At 30.5% G+C, this 22,911-nt stretch overlaps 4 protein-coding genes across 8 annotated transcripts; 3 read left to right on the top strand and 1 right to left on the bottom strand.

The window, feature by feature from the left end:
• The first annotated feature begins 136 nt into the window (after positions 1-136).
• Positions 137-4,429, top strand: LOC130447998 (gastrula zinc finger protein XlCGF57.1-like). Of its 3 annotated transcripts, XR_008910293.1 has the most exons (3): positions 243-754; positions 1,436-4,199; positions 4,262-4,429. XR_008910293.1 is itself a non-coding variant. In XM_056785122.1 (2 exons), exons 1-2 carry the CDS (start codon positions 451-453, stop codon positions 2,947-2,949), a joined length of 1,818 nt encoding a protein of 605 aa, XP_056641100.1. In that variant the 5' UTR covers positions 137-450; the 3' UTR covers positions 2,950-4,429. The 3 variants fall into 3 exon arrangements, 2 of the variants coding, with proteins under 2 accessions (XP_056641100.1, XP_056641101.1); XM_056785122.1 differs by having other exon boundaries at positions 137-754; positions 1,436-4,429; XM_056785123.1 differs by lacking the exons at positions 1,436-4,199; positions 4,262-4,429 and adding an exon at positions 805-1,177.
• Positions 4,141-8,823, top strand: LOC130447848 (zinc finger protein 761-like). The gene is made up of 2 exons (XM_056784884.1): positions 4,141-4,199; positions 4,759-8,823. The coding sequence occupies exons 1-2, from the start codon at positions 4,141-4,143 to the stop codon at positions 5,714-5,716; spliced, it is 1,017 nt and encodes a 338-aa protein (XP_056640862.1). The 3' UTR covers positions 5,717-8,823.
• A 143-nt stretch (positions 8,824-8,966) lies between these two features.
• Positions 8,967-13,666, bottom strand: LOC130448000 (gastrula zinc finger protein XlCGF57.1-like). Its single transcript, XM_056785124.1, has 2 exons — positions 13,221-13,666; positions 8,967-12,534 (listed from the first exon to the last, which is right to left on the bottom strand). Exons 1-2 carry the CDS (start codon positions 13,519-13,521, stop codon positions 11,342-11,344), a joined length of 1,494 nt encoding a protein of 497 aa, XP_056641102.1. The 5' UTR covers positions 13,522-13,666; the 3' UTR covers positions 8,967-11,341.
• Positions 13,667-14,298: 632 nt separating this feature from the next.
• On the top strand, positions 14,299-22,750 carry LOC130448001 (zinc finger protein 664-like). 3 transcript variants are annotated; one of them, XM_056785125.1, is made up of 2 exons: positions 14,299-14,689; positions 17,014-19,375. In XM_056785125.1, the coding sequence occupies exons 1-2, from the start codon at positions 14,425-14,427 to the stop codon at positions 18,231-18,233; spliced, it is 1,485 nt and encodes a 494-aa protein (XP_056641103.1). In that variant the 5' UTR covers positions 14,299-14,424; the 3' UTR covers positions 18,234-19,375. The 3 variants fall into 3 exon arrangements, with proteins under 3 accessions (XP_056641103.1, XP_056641105.1, XP_056641106.1); XM_056785127.1 differs by lacking the exon at positions 17,014-19,375 and adding an exon at positions 22,651-22,750 and having other exon boundaries at positions 14,320-14,689; XM_056785128.1 differs by lacking the exon at positions 17,014-19,375 and adding an exon at positions 15,894-15,940 and having other exon boundaries at positions 14,320-14,689.
• The last annotated feature ends 161 nt before the right edge of the window (positions 22,751-22,911 follow it).

The following is a 22,911-nucleotide window of genomic DNA, read 5'->3' on the forward strand; positions in this document are numbered from 1 at the left end:
GAGCTAAAGTGTCTCGAACGAGAGAAAAAATGAATATTGTCGGCACCGTTACGTAGGGACGTTTTTTTCCCATATCAATTGTCCATATAGGAGTATTACATAAATGAATAAAGTAGATTGCCGAGCGATACCGAACAGTTAAAATCACAGATGTACATAGCCGAACGCAGTTAAAGTAGGCTCTTTATAGTTTCATGTAGAATATGAATAACTTAAAAAGCACGTTACATAGGGTTAGTTAAATGTTTATTCTTAATTTGGAGCTCTGGATGCATTTATCCTTATAAAAAACCTGGATTAAAGATTTCATTACCATGTATTAACCCCAAATTGGCTTGTTTACCCAGACAATGTAGTCTATGGTAAAGAAGATGAAAGAAGTATTTCAACTTTATCAATCATCAGAACCTAACATACCCCGTTAATAATTATAATTTTTGTATATTTAATATGGAAGAACAAAAATTTATTAAAGAAGAAATATATACACACGATGGTTTTGCGTGGGGTATGAGTATTAAACAAGAAATGAAAGACGAGATATTTACATCAACTTTTCAAAATTTAATTGATGAAAGTATGCATCCTATAAAACAAGAAATTGATGATGATCTAAATACAAATAAAGCGATGGAAGAATATACGATTAAAGTTAAAAAAGAGAAGAGTAGTCCCCGTATCGTTAATATACAAAATATTGGAAACAAATTTAAATATCTAAAAGTGAAATATGGAATTCGACCTAAATCAAAAGGTGAGTAAAATACATTTGATGACTATTTAGTTGCACCTATTTTATTTCAGAATGTTCATTTGCGTGGTATCTTAGGAATTTAATAGTAGTATTGGTCAGAAACTGTCATTTCAGAGTTTGTTCTTGAGCTACTATACTACTTGAAATTTATTAAAAATACATGATAAAATTATGAGAACTACCTAAAATTCTAAAATGTGTACATACTATTAAACTATGTGAATAAATTGATTTGAGTCCTGTTTCAAAGATAGAAGTGTTGATCTTTTATGATATTTTTTTATATAATACCATTTATCATTTTTTGGGTGGAAACCAAAAAATAGGTTTTAGCAAAAATAAATATTTAAATAGAAATATTTAGAGTTCAAATAAGTTCACACAGAATCACATTCACAATGAAAGGACTCTGCTCAATCCTTAGGGCAATTGAATTTTGGCCAATTTTTCTGAAACTTAGCCCAATGATAGTTTGGAAGAAGCTGATTAAAAGTCTCAATGGGCACAAAACCCCAAATCCCCAATTTTGACAAAACTTCCACTGAAGTATCTGAAGGTACCTTAAGTGGAAGGGTTTTGTTATCAACCAATTAAAATGTCTAGAAATTTATATGTTTATATTTTTCATTCTTGAAACAAATTTCTATTAAAAATTATTTAGAATTTCTTTTTTTTTTTCAGAACTATTGGAAATTATTAAACACGTTAATTCAAACACTATTGCAGGGATTGTTATATGTAAATTTTGTGGAAATTTATACACGAAACAAAAAGAGTACCTTTGTCACTATTCTACAAATCATTTTATGAGATTTAAGAAATTAATGTATAAAACAAAATTCTGCCCTAAAAACTCTTACACAAGAGGTGAAGTAACTGACTTCACTATTATCAGAAATCAAAATGTGAAAAATGAAACGGAAATAGTTGAACATGATTTGAAAAAAGAGATGCAAGATAACAGGTTCACTGATAATTTGCATGCTGACAAAGAACAGAAGCCATTCAAATGTGACGTTTGTTTGAAAAATTTTGCAAATAAAAAAAGTTTGAAAACACATATACGTAGACATATTGAAGATAAGCCATTCAAATGTGACATTTGCATGGAGTCATTTATACATAAATGTCATTTGAACTCACATTTGCGTATTCACACAGGTGAAAAGCCATTCAAATGTGACATTTGTATGAAATTTTTTTCATGGAAAACGAGTTTGAAAAGACATAGTCGTATCCACACAGGAGAAAAGCCATTCAAATGTAAAATTTGTCAAGAAACTTTTTCACGAAACGATTACTTGAATTCACATATTTATAGTCACACAAGTGAAAAGCCATTTAAATGTAACAATTGTTCAAAAACATTTTTACAAAAATATGAATTAAATAGACATTTGCTTAGTCACACAAGAGAAAGTCCATTCAAATGTGATAATTGTTCTAAAACTTTTCTGCATAAAAAGAGTTTGAAAAAACATTTGCATAAACACACTGGAGAAAAGCCATTCAAATGTGATATTTGTTCAAAATCTTTTTCAGAAAAATATCAATTAATTTCACATTTGCATTGTCACAGAGATAAGAAGCCATTCAAATGTATAATTTGTTCAAAAGCTTTTTCAAAGATGTGTAATTTAAGTTTACATTTTCATGGACACACAGGTGAAAAGCCATTCAAATGTGATATTTGTTCTAAAACTTTCCTACGTAAAAAGAGTTTGAAACAACATTTGCGTAAACACACTGGAGAAAAGCCATTCAATTGTGATATTTGTTCTAAAAGTTTTCTATATAAAAAGAGTTTAAAACAACATTTGTGTAAACACACTGGAGAAAAACCATTCAAATGTGACATTTGTTTGAAAAAGTTTTCATGGAAAACAAGTTTAAACAGACATCTATGTAATCGTACAAGTGAGAAGCCATTCAAATGTAACATTTGTTCAAAAACCTTTTCACAGAAATTTAATTTGAAGTCACATTTCTATGTACATACAGGTGGAAAGCCATTCAAATGTGAAATTTGTTTGAAAACGTTTTCATGGAAAACAAGTTTAGACAGACATCTACGCAATCATACAAACGAGAGATCATTAAACTGTGAAATTTGTGCTGAAAATGCTTCACTGAAAGATGATTTAAATTCACATATTTGTAATGATAGTAAAAAACTACTCGAGAGTTTTACATAAATATGAATTGATTCCACGTTTTTTAAGTCACACAAAAGAGAGGCCATCCATATGAGAAATGTGACTGTCAGAGTTTGAAACAAGATGCATAGATACACTGGAGAGAAGCCATTCGAATGTAATAGTTGCTCAAAAACTTTTTACAGAAATTTAAGTTAAATACACATTTCTATGGGCATGCAGGTATAAGGTCATTCAAATTGGTCAGAAACTTTCAGTTCAAAGAGTTTGTCATTGGGCTTCTATAATTATTGGAATTCATATAAAATAAATGGAAAAATTATGAAAATTTCAAAATAATTACTGACTGTTAGTTATCGAAACAATGTGGAATAAATTGCATTGATTTGAGGTCTGTTTTCACTACAGAAGTTTGTGTTTTATAATAGTTTTTAATGTGACAAGATCATTTATTTATTAACAACAAATTAATTGAATCAAAACTCCCTAACCTAACTAAGTTGTTAAGCTTGACCTGAGTGAACAATTTAGGCTCTACATTTTCTGTAACACATTGAACTTCTTCATCGTGTTCGTTGAACTCCGACTATACATCAGAAAATTTTTCTCTTACAATAGAATTTTGTCCTGTGGTGGTTTAGGGACCGGCAAATCTACACCGTGCCCTACTGGTCGGATAGCGGGCGGAAGGTTAGGGTAGCTTATTACCTTCTTATTTTTAGAGTTATGACCAGTAATATCAACACTGCAAAAGTAACAGTCATCGGAATGATTTCTTGGTTCCCTCCGTATTATAGGAACATATTTGACCATTTTCTAAGGTCTTCAACACATACATAACAAATCTTATGCGACGCCCAAGATTTATCCCGATCTCTTTTTTTCAAAGTCTGTAATATTTCTTTGGTCTTTTTTAATAACAAATTCATCACAAATACAGCAAAAACTGTCAGCTGAGTTTTTACAACCGCGATTAGGCATTGCACTGAGCGCATGTACATACAGGAATCGGAAACGTGAAACTGAGGTTAGGTTGAAACTAAACTAAACATCAGCTATTTAGCATGTGTTTCAGCAGTACTACCAACATCATCTTCGTTCATTAAATACTCCTAGATAGGTATGGAGTCGGTCTTGGTTCATTAGACCTATTTTTTCAATTTTATTTTAACTATAAAAAAAGCTATTAAATCCTAAAAATGTTGGTTGATTTCATAAATGTAATCATAAATGGTAGATGATACCTACATCATATTTGGATTCAGCAAATTAAAAAACATAAGAATAAGGTATTTTCAGTAAAAAAGTTTTGTCATCGTTGGCCTGTGTTATTTATTTTCACTATTTTCAGTAAACTTTCAACAACAGAAACTTCTTTTTATTGAAGGAAACAGTCAGGAAACTATGTTACAACTAACCTGATAATATACTCGGCAGTGTATATAACATTTTGATTTTTTTATTATAATTAAATATTGATAATTAATAAGTACTTTTACAATTAAATGAATATCGCTTGCCTAGTTTTTTTATTGATACATTTTTCTTATAAATGATTTACAGGAAAGGAATTCTTTTATGACGAACTAATGATCACATGATGTTAAACAGTAAATTTTTCGAATTCTAGTGCACCAAATTATAAAACGTTCAGGTCTACATTTAGAGGACAATTTAAAGTATATGTATTTGAATTTCATCAAAGATTCGATGAAAAGTTATTTTTTTTTTGGGAACGTTTTCAAGTAAATTAACAAACAGCTCGCAAATTCTTTTTTATCAACCATTTCAAACGTGTTAGAATACGTATAATGTTTGGATGTTTCATTATTAAGAGAAAATTCCTAGGAAAATTAGTTTAAATTTCTTTTTTTCAGAACGGTTGGAAAATGGAAAACGTGTAAATTTAAATACTATTGCGGGGATTATTGTATGTAAATATTGTGGAAATTTATACACAAAACGAAAAGAATACCTTTGCCACTTTTCTACAAATCATTTTATAAAATTGAAGAAAATAATATATAAAGCAAAATTTCACTCTAAAACAAGTTGCATCAAAAATGAAGTAGCTGACCAAACTATTCTCAGAAATATTGATCAAGATGCGGAAAATAAAACTGAAATAGTTGGACATGATTTGAAAACAGAATTGCAAGATAAGAGGTTTACAGATAATTTGCCTGGTCACAAAGAAAAGAAGCCATGCAAGTGTGACATTTGTTCGAAAACTTTTGCGAATAAAAAAAGTTTAAAATCACACATCCGTCGACATATTGGAGAGAAGCCATTCAAATGTGACATTTGCACGGAGTCATTTATACATAAATGCCATTTAAAATCACATTTGCGTAATCACACAGGAGAGAAGCCATTCAAATGTGACATTTGCATGAAATCATTTCCATGGAAAACGAGCTTAAACAGACATAGATATATCCACACAGAAGAAAAGCCATTCAAGTGTGAAATTTGTCCGGAAACTTTTTCACGGAAAGCTTGTTTAAATTCACACATTTATAGTCATACAGGGGAAAAACCATTCAAATGCGACGTGTGTTTGAAAAGATTTTCGTGGAAAACGAGCTTGAACAAACATAGGCGTTTCCACACAGGAGAAAAACCATTCAAGTGTGAAATTTGTCCGGAAACTTTTCTAATGAAAGCTTGTTTAAATTCACACATTTATAGTCATACAGGTGAAAAACCGTTCAAATGTGACATTTGTTTGAAAACATTTTCGTGGAAAACCAGTTTAAACAGACATTTGCGTAAGCATACAAATCCAAAGCCATTCAAATGGTAGTTCAAAAATTTTTACGCGGAAATTTAATTTGAATTCACATTTCTATGGACAAAGATGAGAAGTCATTCAAATGTGGAATGTGACAAGCAAGTGTTTTACAGAAATATATACAAAGAGTTTGAATCCCGATGTAATCGTTGCTAAAAACTTTTTCATAGAAATTTAATTAATATTCAAATTTTTATAGAAACACAGGTGAATAGAGAATCAAGTATGGGATTTTCTGTTACAGTAAAACGACCGTTTTATAAAAGAGTCTTTATTGGTGCAAAACAGCTTTACATTGTACAAAAGAATATCTTATAGTTTATTTCAGTAATGTATAGAGTAATAAAATCTCATTAGGCATGCAAAGAGACCACAGAGTGACCCAACGAATATTTAAGCCACTTTGATTTTATGCAATCGTGTACATTTGAAATAATAATTATTAGAACATCTTTTCGTTGGTGTAAATGTCGCCATTTTATTGCTAATCTTATAATACCGTGAACAGTGTTGCCAGAGCTTGTACAATTTTAGTGTATTTTATACGCTAGTACATTTTTCCTTTCTTCTAATAAATTTTCCCCGCGTTCGCAAATATAAAGTTATTTTATATTTTCGTTTAATAAAATAAACTAGAAATTGTACTAGATTGTAACAATAATTAGAAAACAGAGCCAAGTTGATTTATATTTAGATCGTGAGATTTTTGTACTGCATTTCTAATTTTATCGGTAAACTTTATATAAATTTTTCATCCTTAAAATAATAATTGACACAGTCTATAACATTTTTGGAAAAAAAAATTTAATTTAAACTTATATTTATACATCTTTCTATAATTTTATTGAATTTGTTTGAAGTTGGTACAATCTAGTACATTTTCTAGTTCAATTTTTACATTCAGCTTTTAAATTGTGGCAACACTGACCGTGAACACTATTTACGGTTTAACAGTAAATACAAATAAAGGTCTAAAAATTTTGGGTAAAGTACCATTGCCCTAATGGTGAATGGTTAAGCTGAATCTGAAATAGGGTTGAAATTAATTAGAGGCACTAATAGAAGGTTAAACTGTTAAACGCAAAACGTAACTGTATAATCTACCACCAAGTAATCCGTACACAATATTTCAAGACCTACACCTAATCTGAGCCGAACTGGACGGAATTCCCCATTTTATTGCTCTATACCTTTCTAATATAGACTATAGACAAAAAAGACTTGTCAATTGTTGTACATAACCCAACAATGTTTTATAACTTGACTAGTAAATATACATAAATCTGTCTGTTCACTAAATAAGAATTGCGTTAAGAACAGCATTAGCAACACGCCCCCTTCATTTAGGTACATAAAAATTATTTAAAAAGTAACACCTTGAAACGTTTTACCTTAATGAAAGCTTGTAAATCATTTAATTTATCAATTTCAAAAACTTAACATATAAAATATAAACTTAAACGTTTATTTAACTCAAACGTTAAGTGTACCTTGAAAATATTTCAGGTTTGACGCTGTTGCTTCTCATCGGTATGCTTGGTTTCTAATGTCTTAGCAATTTTTATTCAGGATTTATTATCCTAGAATATTAGCACAAGAAAAGCATTTTTGTTCAATATTTCAGACAATAACTATCCAATGAAGAAAATTTCAAAAATACAATTCAACACTACTACGAGAAACTGTTACTGCAGTTGCTTGTTTCTTCGATTTCGAAAAGATAAAATTATTAAAAATTTTGATACTTTGATCACCAGAAACGTTTTTTTTTGTCGTTTATATCACTTTTCATACTTCAGACCAAAATTATCTGTTAACTTTAACACTTTTGAAATCTACTGAAACAGTAGGTTGGATAGCTAAGGTCTGGTTCTCGACATAATAAACATTATAAGGGTTTGGGGCCAAAAATTCGCACTAACTGTTTTAATTTAATTCTTAACTTCACTATAATTACACACATTTTATATAAATGAATCAGCACCCGGTCTGCTCGCTTTCCTAAGTGGTTTTTGTTTTTAAATGTGGCATGAAATTTAATGCTGGCTTTTGACGGAGTGTGTTCAAAATTCTCTTGCTTCCATACTTTTAGAATTTACGTTTCGTTCTAAATTTCGCCAAAAACATTTAATTAGCCTCAGTTGATAAACAAAAGGAACATTCCTAGACTTGTCAGGAACGAAATATTCAACTATACAAAAGCTCCAACCATGTTTTTTTGCACAATGAACAGTTTTTTTCTTCAAAAATTGCATTAATCTAGACCTAACAACCTTTTTTTCGTATATTTTGGCGGTTGCACAACTTCCAGAGCAATCACGAGAAGATATCGCCAAACATACCAATACTTTCGAATTTATTTCCTCATCTCTCTAGTCAGTAATAAATCTTATTATTCGTCGTTTCACTCTTGTCGATAATGATTTCCAAACCTTTATCGGGCGAAAACTCGTTGCTGAGACTGAGAAATTTTGATTTTTGTTCAATTTGTTGCTTCTCAGAAAATTTGGGAACTGATTTTCTTGATTTTTGAACTATAATCTGTTACATTAGGAAGTTGCTGATTTCCAGTGTTCCGCGAGTTGCTTTAACCAAAGCTTGTCTCTTCTTTTTTACAATTTTTGTTTCTTTGATGTCTAATCACGAATCTCTTTAAATCGAAATACCTCTCGTAACGCGCCGATAGATATCGTCAATTGTTTGTCTGGCTATTCCCATTCTTACAAAGTACCGTAAACGATTTTTTCAGATCTTGATTTTCATAAGGCTTGGCAGTTATTTCACGTCGCTTTTTTCTTTTAAATTTTCCCCACTTGAAACTAAAATTCTAACGGAGACGTAATGTTTATACTTGGGACATTTGACAACTGCTAAATTACGAGAAACAATAACAATCAACAATCTCAGTCAGTGCCTATACTTTACTTGCTAAGTTGTCTAAAAATGTACGGATTTTTGTCCCTACACCCATAAATCCAACAACTCCCCATGGATAATTTTACATTTATGGCTTCAGATTCACTGTTTATAGAACTTCCGTTATATTGGACTTGAGATATTTTGCAATCTTCCATGTTGATTTAACTAAAACTTTGTTTATTAAATCTTTTTTACTTAAAGATTAACTTTTATTTGATTTTTCTATTTTCAAACCCAAAAATTTTGAATACACCAGGTTCGATAATGTTTGGAATAACAAAGTAGTAAGATGAAACCCATAACCTCAAAATTTTTATCTTGAAAAAAGATTTTTTTGTACGAATTTTGGTGAAATTCAATTCAATTTTTTAACTTATTTTGACCTAATAAACAAACAAAATGTTACTTCATTCCATACAAACAGTCCGCTCAATCGTTTACAATTGCCTATTGAGACTCAGATTTTGCTGGTGATGACACAGATCATAAGAGCACTAGCAGGCACGATGGGCCTACGTGCTCAACGGCTCCCTGGCCGCCCACCACTATGAACAACACTAGTGGCTATGTAATATATTATTGTGGAGCTTTCCTATTTTGGCGTTCTAAAAAACAGTCAATAGTCGCATTATCAAGCACCGAAGCCAAATACATTGCAACAGCACACTGTACTTGAAGTACATGATGTAAAGTCTACAAGGTGTGCTCTTCCCGAGGGCTCATTTTCGACTCGTTCTACGCATCTCTCAAGAGCCAATTCGCTCCTAAATTGGCGCGTCGTTTTGGGAGCGAGTTCTCATTGGCTGCTTCCCAGCTGGAGCGCAATAGCGCACCTTGTAGTTTTTACATCATGCTTGAAGTACCTGGTAGAAAAAATGATTGAACAAGTCAAAATTACTCAGAAAGTAAAGAACAGAAAATGTTAATTTGAATTTATTTAATTTGATGAGAGTTTTAAAAAAATTTCCTTTTATTGAAATGTTTGCTTTAGTAACTTTACTAGTTCAGCTGTAAAAAAGAAAAATTTTGGCGACGCGTCGAATGTAACTCTTTGAAATAAAAATCCACTAAGTCCTAAGACAAAATATGAAAATAAAATTGAAACCGTAACAAGGACAAAAGATTCCCAAAATTCCACAATTTTCTCGGGATATCGTAATATCCGTTCAATTCAATAAGTCACCTGTACGTCATGCAAAGAGTCTTTTTTTTATTTCGATTTTACGGTAATGTGGTTTAACAAACTATTTTAAAAGAAATGAACAAAAAAATATTTCTGTCATGCACTTTCAGGTTCGGTTCTGCAAGATCAAAAAATTGAATTTTCGAAATTTCCTGATACGAACTTTTATAGTATTTGAAATGTTGCTGATCGTTATGCGAGTTCTCGTTTGTTGGGAGACTAGTGAAGAAGCTACGTTTTCCATAAATTCTCTTCTGGGGATTTCATTTTGGAACTTATTTGAATTGGAAATAGCATAAGAGTTTATAACTGTTACATTTAGCATCGAGTAGAAAATATTACCATTGGCCATCTTTGTGTATTTCTGGCACAGTTATATTAACAGAATGAAGTTTGTCTACTATGTCCACTCCACCTTTTATTGCGTTATACATCATAGTTATTTCTGATTAATCTGTTGCTTTATCCAAAAATTTTTTTTGCTTTGGAATGTGTGAAACCAATGAGCAATTTTTACTGGGTTACTGAATTTTACTCTTATTTTTCCTGATTGTTCTAATATGGTAAGTTGGTTTTTGTATCATTAATCAGGTCTAGACTTGTAAACCAGTTACCAATGGTAACATTCCCAGCAGTTCCCCAGATGAGTCCTGACAGATTTTCTACTATTATTTATTAGTCCAATTAGTGCTTCAGTTCCACAATATTGGCGCACAAGGCATCGCGATCATGACAATAACTGTCTCTAGCTAATTCAATTATTTTATTGGTATTTTCAACAAGATCATCCAACATGCTGTATATAATAAAACAGGAAAACATAATTTGGATATATTATACCTCTTGTGGTAGCTTTTCACCGGGTTTGGTCTATAAACTCATACAAACTACAAAAAAATCTTCAATTACTTTAGATCTATTGAAAAAATTGTGACCTCACGATAATACTTATGTTAGTGTGAATAGATTATAGAAGTTGAGGGTTGGCATAATTTAGAATTGTAACTTGAAGGAAATCACTCATAGAAGTGATACTCTATTGCAGTCATAACAAATGCTTACGGCCAGCTGAGCGACAGATTAGAGTTTTCACTAGGAGTTATAAAAAAAATTATGAAATTGCATAATCCTAAGTGAATGACTGATATTATTATGACACAGTAACTAATAAGTAACGGTAAATCTATAAATTCACATGTTCGGAAAACTTTCCAAAATTTCGCAGATGTTAATATAAGTTTGAATTGATTCCTTTAAATTTGGCCAATAATGGATGTTTTTAATCCGGTTATAAGTTTCACAAAAAGTCCACGTTCGATACGCAAACTCCCGAATATCCTACTGACTGCGCCAATTAATTTTCGAGGCCCTTAAAGTCCGTTTTAAAAAAAATTATTAAATTTAAATTGAGAGTTTACAAAAGTAATGTTACGACTTAACTATAGAACAGAATGAATAATAGTCTTTTTATATCATGTCAAAAAATTAATTATTTTCCATATTTTTCATGTTCCTATGACTGCATATATTTACTTCTAAATACTTTCATTAGAAAATGGTTGCAAATAAATGTCATCATTGAATGACTTTTCTCCTGTATGAATATGCAAATGCTTCTTCAAGTTTCCTTTAAGCGGAAAAGTTTTAAAACAAATGTCACATTTGAATGGCTTTTCTCCTGTATGAGTACGCAAATGTCTCTCCAAGTTACCTTTATGTGGAAAAGTTTTCAAACAAATGTCACATTTGAACGGCTTTTCCCCTGTGTGACAACGCATATGTAAATTTAAGTTACTTTTATGTGGAAAAGTTTTCAAACAAATGTCACATTTGAATGGCCTTTCTCCAGTATGACTACGCAAATGTGACTTCAAGTTTCCTATACGTGAAAAATTTTTCAAACAAATGTCACATTGGAATGGCTTTTCTCCTGTATGGCTACGCCAATGTTTCTTCAAGTCACCTTTATGCGGAAAAGATTTTAAACAAATGTCACATTTGAATGGCTTTTCTCCTGTATGAGTACACAAATGTCTCTTCAAATCACTTGACTGTGAAAAAGTTTTAAAACAAATGTCACATTTGAATGGTTTTTCTCCTGTATGACTACTCAAATGTGACTTCAAGTTTCCTATACGTGAGAAATTTTTCAAACAAATATCACATTTGAATGGCTTTTCTCCTGTATGACTACGCAAATGTCTCTTCAAATTACTGCTATCTGAAAAAGTTTTTAAACAAATGTCACATTTAAAAGGCTTTTCTCCTGTATGACTACGCAAATGTATTTTCAAACCTTTGATCTGTGAAAAAATTTTATGACAAATATCACACTGAAATGGCTTTTCTTTGAATGGTTTAGTCCTTGTGTTAGTATGTGAATGCATATTTGATTTTATTTGAATTGATTTCAAACCCTTTTGTACACTTGAATTTAAATTATTGGTAACATCCAACTGGTTTGTAGTGTCTGGCAGCTCCACTTTTAATTCATGATCAACTACTTCTATTTCATGTTTTATATCAAGATTTCTCTTAATAAATGTATCCCTTTTACTCTTATGATGAATTTTCATCTTATAAAAATTGTTTAGTTTCATACAATGATTCATTGTTAAGTGGCATAATAATTCTATTTGTTTTGTGTATAACTTCCCACAATATGCACATATCATTAATCCCATAGCATTTGGTTGAATATACTTCCAATTTCTAAACAGTCCTGAAACTGTTAAAGACAAATTTTTAAATAATTTGTTGAAAGAATTAATATATTTATATCTATAAGCATGTTATGAGTAAAAACAGATGAGAAATATACAAGAAAGAAAAGATAAAAAGTGTGCATGTAGCCCAGTCAGAGCTACAACCTGAGTTTGCCAGGAGTATATTTGCCTGTCTCAACCCCTGTAGACTGTTACAGGGATTCTTCTTACCTAGCTTATTTTACTTGTTAAAAAAAATCTGCTTAAATCTTATGGCATTGAAGCCTAGAGCTGTAATGACTGCTTGGCTATCAGACAGGATGATAATCTCCTGTTTGCTATATTTCCAAGTGCCAATAAAGCTGATTGAAATTTTTATATGTACTTCTTAAACTAATAAAGAAAGATAGCATAAAGTTATACTTATTGCAGGGAATTATAATTCCCATATATAAATTGAAAAGTCATTATTGGAATTTAGAACATGAAATTTTAATGAATATATTTTCTACTATAATACTATTAAAAAATCAATTATATCGATAATTTCTCTAGATTTTGGTTTTTTAATTGGTAATGAAATAGTTTAGTCTGCAAAAAATGAAAATTTGAAACCATATGTAGTGACATCTTGCTCTCATTATTGAATAAAAAATATACTAAAGTCTTATATGTAACACTAAAGCAATCATAAATCAGCTCAACTTACCTTTTGATTTAATTCTCTTTCTATGGGCAATTTTTGAATACGCGGGTTTGTTTAGTATGATGTGAGTACTGTAAACGTTCCTTTTTGTTTTATTAGATACATCCACATTATTATCTAATATTTTAGTTGTATTCAAGTCATCGTTGATTTCTTGTTTGATTGAATGAATTCCATTTATTTGTTCATTTGCATTTTGAATTTTTCCTGCAGATTCTTCGTCAATTAATTCTTGTTTTATATTGATATTCGATAGAAAATAATTGTGGATATCAATTTCTTCTTCAAAATTTTGGGTATCCATTTCTTTGTTAATAATCTTTCCTGTATTTCCAAGTTCTTAATTATATCAATTTAATTGTAAATGTATTTATAACTATCATTTTAATGATAATTAGACACGTATAACCTCAAAACATGTATGTTAGTTAAAACCATAGAAAAAGTATACTCACATATGGTTAACATGAATATGAGGTTTGTTTTTGGTAGTTGCAATAGAATTGAACTGAATTGGACAAGTTCAGGAAAGTTCATGAGTGTATAGAATTAGTTCGATTGGACACAAAGAGCAATATAATGCAAAGAGCAATGGAGCATTTGTTGATTGTTGTCTTTGAGATTATTTGATGTGATTCAGAACTTGTAGTATTAACAATAATGGAAAACGATTTAGTCCTTTTTGATATTCTACATTCGTCTGATGTCGAAGATGTAGTTCAAGCAGTACAGTGAACTGGGTGAACTAATTCTCTTGCACTGCTACTAAGAACAGCGACATTAGCGTTGGTTCTGCTACAAAGAACGCTTTAGTGTAGACTTTCTAAACTAGTTCTGTCAGTGCAGCTACCAATAATAAACCTATGGCTACGTTCACCAAAGTACTGAATGTGAACGAGTGATTTTTCGTTACATCTACAAAAAAAGTACAAGATAGGAGGATTGCTAAAACCAAGAGTCAGTTTTACTACTACAATGAATATGGTATTCACAAAACATACCCTTAAGATGTGTTCTGTGGTTGTAATCATCATGTCAATCATTTGTTCCAAGGTTTTGACAAAATGTGTTTACTTTTTCTATTGATTTGATTCCTCTTTGATGCATTGAGGTTATATGTTTTGTGCTTTTACAACAATAATTTTTTATTCATTAAATTCATATTCACAAGAAAACGGAATTATATCAACAGTTTATTAACAAAGAAATGGATATCCAAAATATTAAAAAAGAAATTGATATCCACGATATAGATATAAAAGTATCTACGTCAAAATTTGAAAATACTAATGAAAAAATAATTGGAATCTATTCAATTAAACAAGAAGTAAACAATGACTTGAATGCAGTTAAAATATTTGATAACCATGTGGATCTAGCTAATGAAACCAAAAGGAATATTTTTAGTACTCACATAAAAAACAAATTGGGTTATTTAAAAGTTGACCCTGGAAAGGGAACTAAATCAAAAGGTAAGTGACTGATTTATGGTTGCTTTATTGTTAGATATAATTCCTTAGCATTTGTATATTTCCATTTCATTCTTTATTCAATAGTGGGGCAATAAGTAACAATTTTTCTAGTGTGGTTTTAAGTTTATATTCTTTTCAAAATACGAAAACATTACAATATCAATTAGCAGCCAATATCTAGAGATTATCAATATATTTGAATCCTCAAATAATGTTATAACATTTACATTGGGGAGTCTGTCTGGTTTATTTCAAAGTAGAATAGTCTAAGTAGAGCTAGTAACACATGTTTTGTGTAGTGTTTTCTATTTTATTATGTATGGACTAAAAGGTACAAATAGCTCGTAAGTTATCCACGGATTTCTACCACTAATATTTTTTTACAAAATAAACTGAAAAAATGTCAATAGGGGAGATTTGTAATGTTTGCAGTGAAGGAAGTTGGAGTGGTCCCCTTTAGAAGCTCCTGAGGCTGAGTTAAAGTTGTTGTTTGAGGTTTCTGTGGCTTAGGGGTGTTTTGTATGGGGCATTTGGGATTTTGTGCTGGTTGAGTAGGTTGGGGATTTTGGCGAGGAATACTTCTATTCCTCTTTGGGGTTGCGGCCAGATGAGTGTAATCTACTTGTAAATGTTTAGATCTCGCAAAAAGTGCAGAAGATGAACTCCTCCTATTTTGGAGGGAGATAATTCTAAGGCTTTTTTAAGTTTTTCTTCTGCAAGTGTCCAAGGGAAACCCGGAATCAATAGTCTATGATGTGGGTCCCCATTATGATCGTGTACCATAAATCTTAATGAATACAATAAACTTTGAGTTTAAGTAGCTAAAATCATGATTCTTCACAGTTACAATAATATAAGACAAAAATTTGGTAATCCGAAAGGATACGTTATGGGGGGGTAAAAATAAGGAACGTTATTGTATCCTTGAACTAAATGACTAACAGATTTACACAAAAAAATTGTATCTCTGTATTTAACTCTCGCATGTACAAGTCCTGACATGCTTGCCAAATTACTTTCGACTATGCTGAATTGCTTTAGAGTCTAAAGTTTAGACTAGGCCGTACTAGTTTATTCTAGAGTTTACGAATTATCTCGCCATTCCTGATGGGAACCATTTAGTATCTGTTAATCATATATTAAGTTATACAATATGGGTACATATTAACTTCTACTTACTATTGTATTGTAAAATTTATTGTAGACTGACGGTCCTCAACGTCTTAGTTAAGCGGTTCCATATGTCCCTTAGACCCTTGAAGTTCCATTAACTTATTAACTTACGTATTTTATTGATTTTACGTGACGACCATAAATATAATTAATTATAGCTTTTGTATACAATAGAATTAGTATTTAAGAGAAGATAAACTTGCATAGATTGTAATATATAGTCTGAACATCCAACGAGGACAGTAGTCAGATTATTGAAACCACTTTATTCATTTATATTTCATGTTAATAAATAGTTTCATATAAGTTGTGAATTAAGTTAATCAATTTGCGAATTTACATCAGGATCAACTAGTTTGTCCTTAAATCGGGTATGGACGGTAACATGTATAATTAATTGACTGAAGGTTTATTTTTGATATTTGTAAGTATAAAGTCAACTACTACGTTTTTTAAATACAATTACATAGGAAACCACATAGGTTAGAGCTTATTTATTTTCTAAATTCGAATTTATTACCTTTTTTCACACTTTAGTGTAAAGTCGACTTCACAGTACTAATTTGAGTCCAGAAAATGGCACTTTACAGTAACCTTGTACTTTATAGTAATTTTAAATTCTCCCAATCCCATTTTAAACAATTAGAAATAAAAAATCCATTAACATCAATAATTAAACTTTTATTCTAATTTTTTAATGTTAACAGTAATGGTGCAACTACTGTTACCAGAATCATTTATTGTAGGAATTACTGGATTTTCTTCTTCATTTTCAATAATGCTGGAAGATGTGTGGTTTTGGTTTAACACTTGTACAAAAGTTTCACCCCCTTATATCATTCTTGCTATTCTTCCATATTCTTTCCACCAATGATTAACTCTTCCATCCACCATGCTGTTTTAAAACATGGATATCAGCCCCAGCGTTGACGAAGTCCTTCTGAAGCAATTGCCTTTGTTGTGATAATATCCCTTCCTCTTAGGTATTTTTTTTTTCAATCTTGGAGCTGATTTCCTTTTCAGTACAGACTATCGTATTTTCAACTTCAGTTATCTTTTTTATAACAATAATATGAATATGTATACAAAAAGAAATATTTTCATTATTCTGTGAGCAAATTACAAATTTTCTAACAACTTGTCTTTAACAGTTACAGGACTGATAAGAAAAGGGAAATATATTCAACCAAATAATATGGGATTAATGATATGTATATATTGTGGGAATTTATACACTAAACAAGTAGAATTGTTATACCACTTAGCAATGAATTATTATATAAAACGAAATAAATTTGTCAAGGTTAACATTTACGATAAAAGTATTATGAAGAATCTTGGTACAAAAGATGAAATTGAAGTAGTTGACCACAAATTGAAAGTGGAGCTGCAGGAACTTACGAATCATTTAGACACATGTGTACATAAAAATTCTAAATCATCTGTAAAAGAGACTAATTCAAATACGCCAATGAACACCGGAGCAAAACCATTCAAATGCGACATTTGTATGAAATTATTTACATATAAAAATAGTTTAAACAAACATCTGATTATGCACACAGGCCAAAACCTATTCGAATGTGACATTTGTTTTAAAACTTTTGAACGGAAAATAGTTTTGAAGAGACATTTGCTTAGTCATACAGGGGAAAAGCCACTTAAATGTGGCATTTGTATGAAATCTTTTCCATTTACCAGTCACTTGAAGATACATTTGCGTAGTCATACAGGAGAAAAGCCGTTTAAATGTGACATTTGTTTGAAAACTTTTTCACAGATAAGTGGTTTGAATACACATTTACGTAGTCATACCGGTGAAAAGCCATTCAAATGTGACTTTTGTTTGAAAACTTTCACACATAAAAGTACTTTGTATATACATCTACGAAGTCATACAGGTGAAAAGCCATTCAAATGTGACATTTGTTTGAAAACTTTTTCAAAAATGAATAATTTGACGACACATTTGCGTAGTCATACAGGAGAAAAGCCATTTAAATGTGATATTTGTTTGAAATCTTTTCCATATACAAGTTACTTGAAGACACATTTGCGTAGTCATACAGGAGAAAAGCCGTTCAAATGTGATATTTGTTTCAAAACTTTTTCACAGATAAGTGGTTTGAATATTCATATACGAAGTCATACAGGAGAAAAGCCATTTAAATGTGACATTTGTTCAAAAACTTTTCCACATAAAAGTGGTTTGAATATACATTCACGAAGTCATACAGGTGAAAAGCCATTCAAATGTGACATTTGTTCGAAAACTTTTTCACAAATAAATAATTTGAAGAGACATTTGCTTAATCACACAGGAGAAAAACCATTCAAATGTGACCTTTGTTTGAAAGCTTTTACACAGTAGTTTGAAGAAACATTTGTGTAGTCATACAGGAGAAAAGCCATTTAAATGTGATATTTGTATGAAATCTTTTCTATATATTAGTCATTTGAAGACACACTTACGTAGTCATACAGGAGAAAAGCCATTCCAATGCGACATTTGCTTGAAAACTTTTTCACAGATAAGTAGTTTGAAAATACATTTGCGTAGTCATACAGGAGAAAAGCCATTCAAATGTGACATTTGTTCCAAAACTTTTTCACAGAATAGCAGTTTGAATACACATTTGCGTAGTCATACTGGCTAAAAACCATTTAACCCTTTCTGCCTCGGCTAACATTTTTATTTGAAGTGAATAATCCAGTGATTTTAAGTTCAAACATAAGACTTAAATTTTCATTTCAAGACCTGCATTGTGTATGACAAACTGCTTCAACCGTTATAATAATTTTGTTAAAATTTTATGTAAAATAAATTGCGTATAATGAATTTTAATACAATAACATTTTGTTTCATAGAACTTATTACAGCTGTCAATGTAGATTCATTATTATGACGTACAGCGTACGTTCGTTTGTATATGTCACCGTATGATTGTGAACATCGTTAGTTTATAACCACTCGCGATATTATAAACTGACGAATAATTGTGAACTGCAATCAACCATTTACAATTTTAAGTATTATTTCTCGATAGTTTACAATCTGTCAATGTCGAATCGTCAAATTGCGCAATAACATGCAGGGTTCATAATATGTCCGGTTTTATCATCCGTCAAATTATGAACCGGCCTTGATTGGTGGCTCTTAGCGGTAGCGCGTTCTGCATCCATGGAGTTAAGAAACAAACGTGAGAGGCAAGAAAAGAAAATTCACAGTTAATTGCGTCATATCAGATATATACGTTTTATATTAATAGCTATGTATGTCCCGCGTAGTAGTAAAATAAAAAAATCAGCAGTAAAAAATTTTCATTTTAAAGTTTAAAGGCCTCTTGTCTGCAGTTAAATACTAAAATTTTTCATTTCCACGTAGTGTAAAATACGTTTATTAACATGGCACTTTACAATGGGGACTTTTGTAAATTAAATCGTAATGACATTTATTAAGTAAGTGCAGTTTTATAAAATGTTATGTTATGATAATAAAATTTTTAAAACTTATAGCTTACACTTAATATTTACCTTTTGTACAGCTAAATAAATTTTTTTCTGGATTTTTAAGCAGAAAACGCGTCTATCAGTTTGTGATAGCTCATACTTTTCAAAGAATCACTGTCAAACGCTTTCTGAAGGTCTATGAAATACGGATATGCTGGTTTGTTATATTCTATGGGTTTGTCTCAATACAGCGTCCACGCATGACCTTCCGTATCTAAAGCCTTGTTGCTCTTCCGACAAAGATGTAATTGCGTTAATTTTGTTATTACTTTTCAAAATTGTGTCTAATAGGTTTGTTTGGACACTTTTCATCTCCTTTTTTAAAAATTGTACTAGTTCTTCAACTGTCAGGTATTTTGCAAGTGCGGAATAATTTTTTGTCTTCTTGTAGCTCGTTTGGTTTACCATCTTGCCCGGTTGACTTCCTATTTTTCAGAGCTTCAAGGGCTTTTTGTACTTCTTGCTGACTGATATATAATTCTTCTTTTATTTGTGGTATTTTAGTACGTTTACGGTTGTCATTTCCTGTCATTCTGTCACATGTCTTTCCCATTCTTCTTGAGGTATTTTGTTAGTTTATGCAAATTCTGGTAGATTTAGCAGAACCGGAAAACAAGATATAGACTTCGAAAAAATCGAGACTTTATACTTATGAAAATTTATCCCGGTGCAATTTTGAAGTGGGAAGAGACACTACTGTAAATATATGTATCTGGTTTAAGTCGTGGTTGAAACTGTAATAGAAATTCTGGGATGTATCAGAAATGCTTATTAACAGATTGAAACTAATGTAATGTAATGTAATGTAATGTAATGTAGTAACGTTTGTACAAATTTCGGTTTGTATGTATTGAAGTAGTTTGGATTGCAGAGGCCCTTTTTCTTAATGACATTTTTGGGTCTTCAACTTCAAATTCAGAGTCTTCATTCGCAACCCGTTTTCGGCGATTATTCTTGAATTTATTCAAAATGTTTTTGAATCATTAGTAAATAATCGCAAAACTTGAATTTTCATAACAAATGGCTGCATATTTGAATATAGTTTCTAATTCAAAACAACTTTAAACCATTTTTCTGAATTGTGAAAAATAAAGATACTTTACTTTCGCACAAAATCCATATTTTTTGACATTTTTACTTTTGGACCACGCAGAACTTTTTATCAGGAATAGCATTTCTTCATAAAACCACTATGGTTCCAAATTGAATAGACACACTGTATAAATGCTTAGGATATAGAAAGTTTTGTATTACGCGCAACATTTTTCCTTGTCTAAGAGTCATTCAATATTCAATGATCAGGATACTAATTACATGATTACCTATGTAAGACATTAATTATTTTGAGCCAATTATTAGAAACGAATATTTTATTCATGTCTTGATAAATAATGATATGATAATACTTAGCCACTTTGCTGTTGAGAAGAAAGGAAGCAAAATATTCAGCCATTACTGGTATGTTACTTTTTATAGTAAATATGGGTTGAAAATCAGTGTTTCCAATAGGTTCTTATTTTAATTAAACCAGGAGGCATAAACATTATTGATTAAATACTTCATTCATCTTTACATCATCATTATTCAATTATGATTCAAATAATATTGTAAACCACTATTATTAAATGCTGCAAATTATTAATCTACATATTTATTCGTTCATTAGAATAATTCATCGACTTATATATTAATTATTACACATTCATTTTGTTTGTGCAGAAATAATGTGTCAGCTCCATTTTATTTTAACGTTACCAATTAACTGGGACGATGGCACCGTGAAAATAACAACATATATTCTGTATACACCCTTTAATAGATAAAAACGTGTTTGAACACCCCTTCCGCAATCATGTCATCTCAAGAAGTTTTAGAGGACCCAAAACAATAGTTTTTTTAGTATCTTGTTCATGTGAAATGTCAAAATATAGGTAATTATACACTTTCACGGTCACCTGGTTTTTTGGCTCTAGAAAATCGAAAAATGGATGGATTTTAATGATCTTGGTCTCAAAATGTTCCATTTTACGGCGGATTTATAGAAAAAAATTAGTAGAAATAGCTGGAATGAAAATTTCTCATAGTTTTACTGTTTTAAATCGTAAAAAAAACGGTTTCTTATATTTTTTTTTGTATTCTACATAAATTAATAAACAATTTAAAAAAAAATCCAAAAAGAATGATTTTTTCAGTTTTTACAGCTTAAAATGAAATCGATGAAAAACAATCAATTTTGGTGAATAGTTTCGTACGATATTCTTCAATGTTAATAGTTTTTGGACCATTAAAAATCGAAAAATAGATAAATTTTATAATTTTGGTTAGGTTAGGTTAGGTTGTTTTGTATCACTGAATATTGTAAGTGCTTCAAATGTATTCAATTCACAATTGTTGCAACTCATTGTCAATATATTTCAATTTATTATTAACAAAATCCCACAACTCACAATTATTCAAAAAAATTAACTTTTGAAATTTTTTTTTTCAAAATATTCATTTTTTTATGTAAATTGCGAAAAAAAATATACGAACTTGATTCCACGACGTCAGAAACAGTTATATGTAGAAAGTCATTTTTTTGCATTTAAAGTCATGAAACTGTAAAAAATATTTATTTTTTTTAATTTTCGTATTTTTTTTACAAATCCGGCGTAAAATGGAACATTTTGAGACCAAGATCATTAAAATCCATCCATTTTTCGATTTTCTAGAGCCAACCTAACCTAACCTAACCTAACCTAGCCTAACCTAACCTAACCAAAAAACCAGGTGACTGCGAAAGTGTATAATTGCCATAATTTTTTGTAAAGGATTATTTTGCAAAACCGTTTTTTTTACGATTTAAAACAGTAAAACTATGAGAAATTTTCATTCCATCTATTTCTACTAATTTTTTTTATAAATCCGCCGTAAAATGGAACATTTTGAGACCAAGATCATTAAAATCCATCCATTTTTCGATTTTCTAGAGCCAACCTAACCTAACCTAACCTAACCTAGCCTAACCTAACCTAACCAAAAAACCAGGTGACCGCAAAAGTGTATAATTACCAAAATATATGATGAATATATTTAATCTAATACAATCTAATAAAACTTAGTAGTAAATATATAAGTTGTTTCCTATCTCTATAAAAAATAATGAAGTCCAAACATTTTTAATCTGTATGTGAAGGATTGAATTTATTGCAAAATGCAGACATTTCTCTGATCAATTTTCACATATTTCAGAAAGAAATTGCCAAATATATCTGTATTAGTAACTTGTTTGTTTCTAGGGGTAAAATAACGTGGAAACAAAAATGGTGTCGAAGAAATCGTCTATAAATTTTCGCAGCTTCTATTATTCATCGTACATTGGTCTACAACTTAGTGGAGTTTGGTTTTTCACCAAAAATACTACAACTTTGAAATATAAGTTATATTGTATTTTCACCAATACGTTCAGTTTTTTCTTAAACTTTTTACAATTAATGGAATATATATTGAATTTGAATTTAGAAAATTTTGCAAAAATATTATATGTATTACCGACTACA

The sequence above is a fragment of the Diorhabda sublineata genome, chromosome 8 (assembly GCF_026230105.1).
Source record: "Diorhabda sublineata isolate icDioSubl1.1 chromosome 8, icDioSubl1.1, whole genome shotgun sequence".
In the NCBI taxonomy this organism is placed as follows: Eukaryota; Metazoa; Arthropoda; class Insecta; order Coleoptera; family Chrysomelidae; genus Diorhabda; species Diorhabda sublineata.

Coding starts and splice junctions, on each gene's coding strand:
- LOC130448000 (XM_056785124.1), bottom strand. CDS start 13,521: ATGGATACCCAAAATTTTGAAGAAGAAATTGATATCCACAATTATTTT. Junction 12,535..13,220: donor AAAGAGAATTAAATCAAAAG/GTAAGTTGAGCT, acceptor TGTCTTTAACAG/TTTCAGGACTGTTTAGAAAT.
- LOC130448001 (XM_056785125.1), top strand. CDS start 14,425: ATGGATATCCAAAATATTAAAAAAGAAATTGATATCCACGATATAGAT. Junction 14,690..17,013: donor AAAGGGAACTAAATCAAAAG/GTAAGTGACTGA, acceptor TGTCTTTAACAG/TTACAGGACTGATAAGAAAA.
- LOC130447848 (XM_056784884.1), top strand. CDS start 4,141: ATGGTAGATGATACCTACATCATATTTGGATTCAGCAAATTAAAAAAC. Junction 4,200..4,758: donor TTAAAAAACATAAGAATAAG/GTATTTTCAGTA, acceptor GAAAATTCCTAG/GAAAATTAGTTTAAATTTCT.
- LOC130447998 (XM_056785122.1), top strand. CDS start 451: ATGGAAGAACAAAAATTTATTAAAGAAGAAATATATACACACGATGGT. Junction 755..1,435: donor AATTCGACCTAAATCAAAAG/GTGAGTAAAATA, acceptor TTTTTTTTTCAG/AACTATTGGAAATTATTAAA.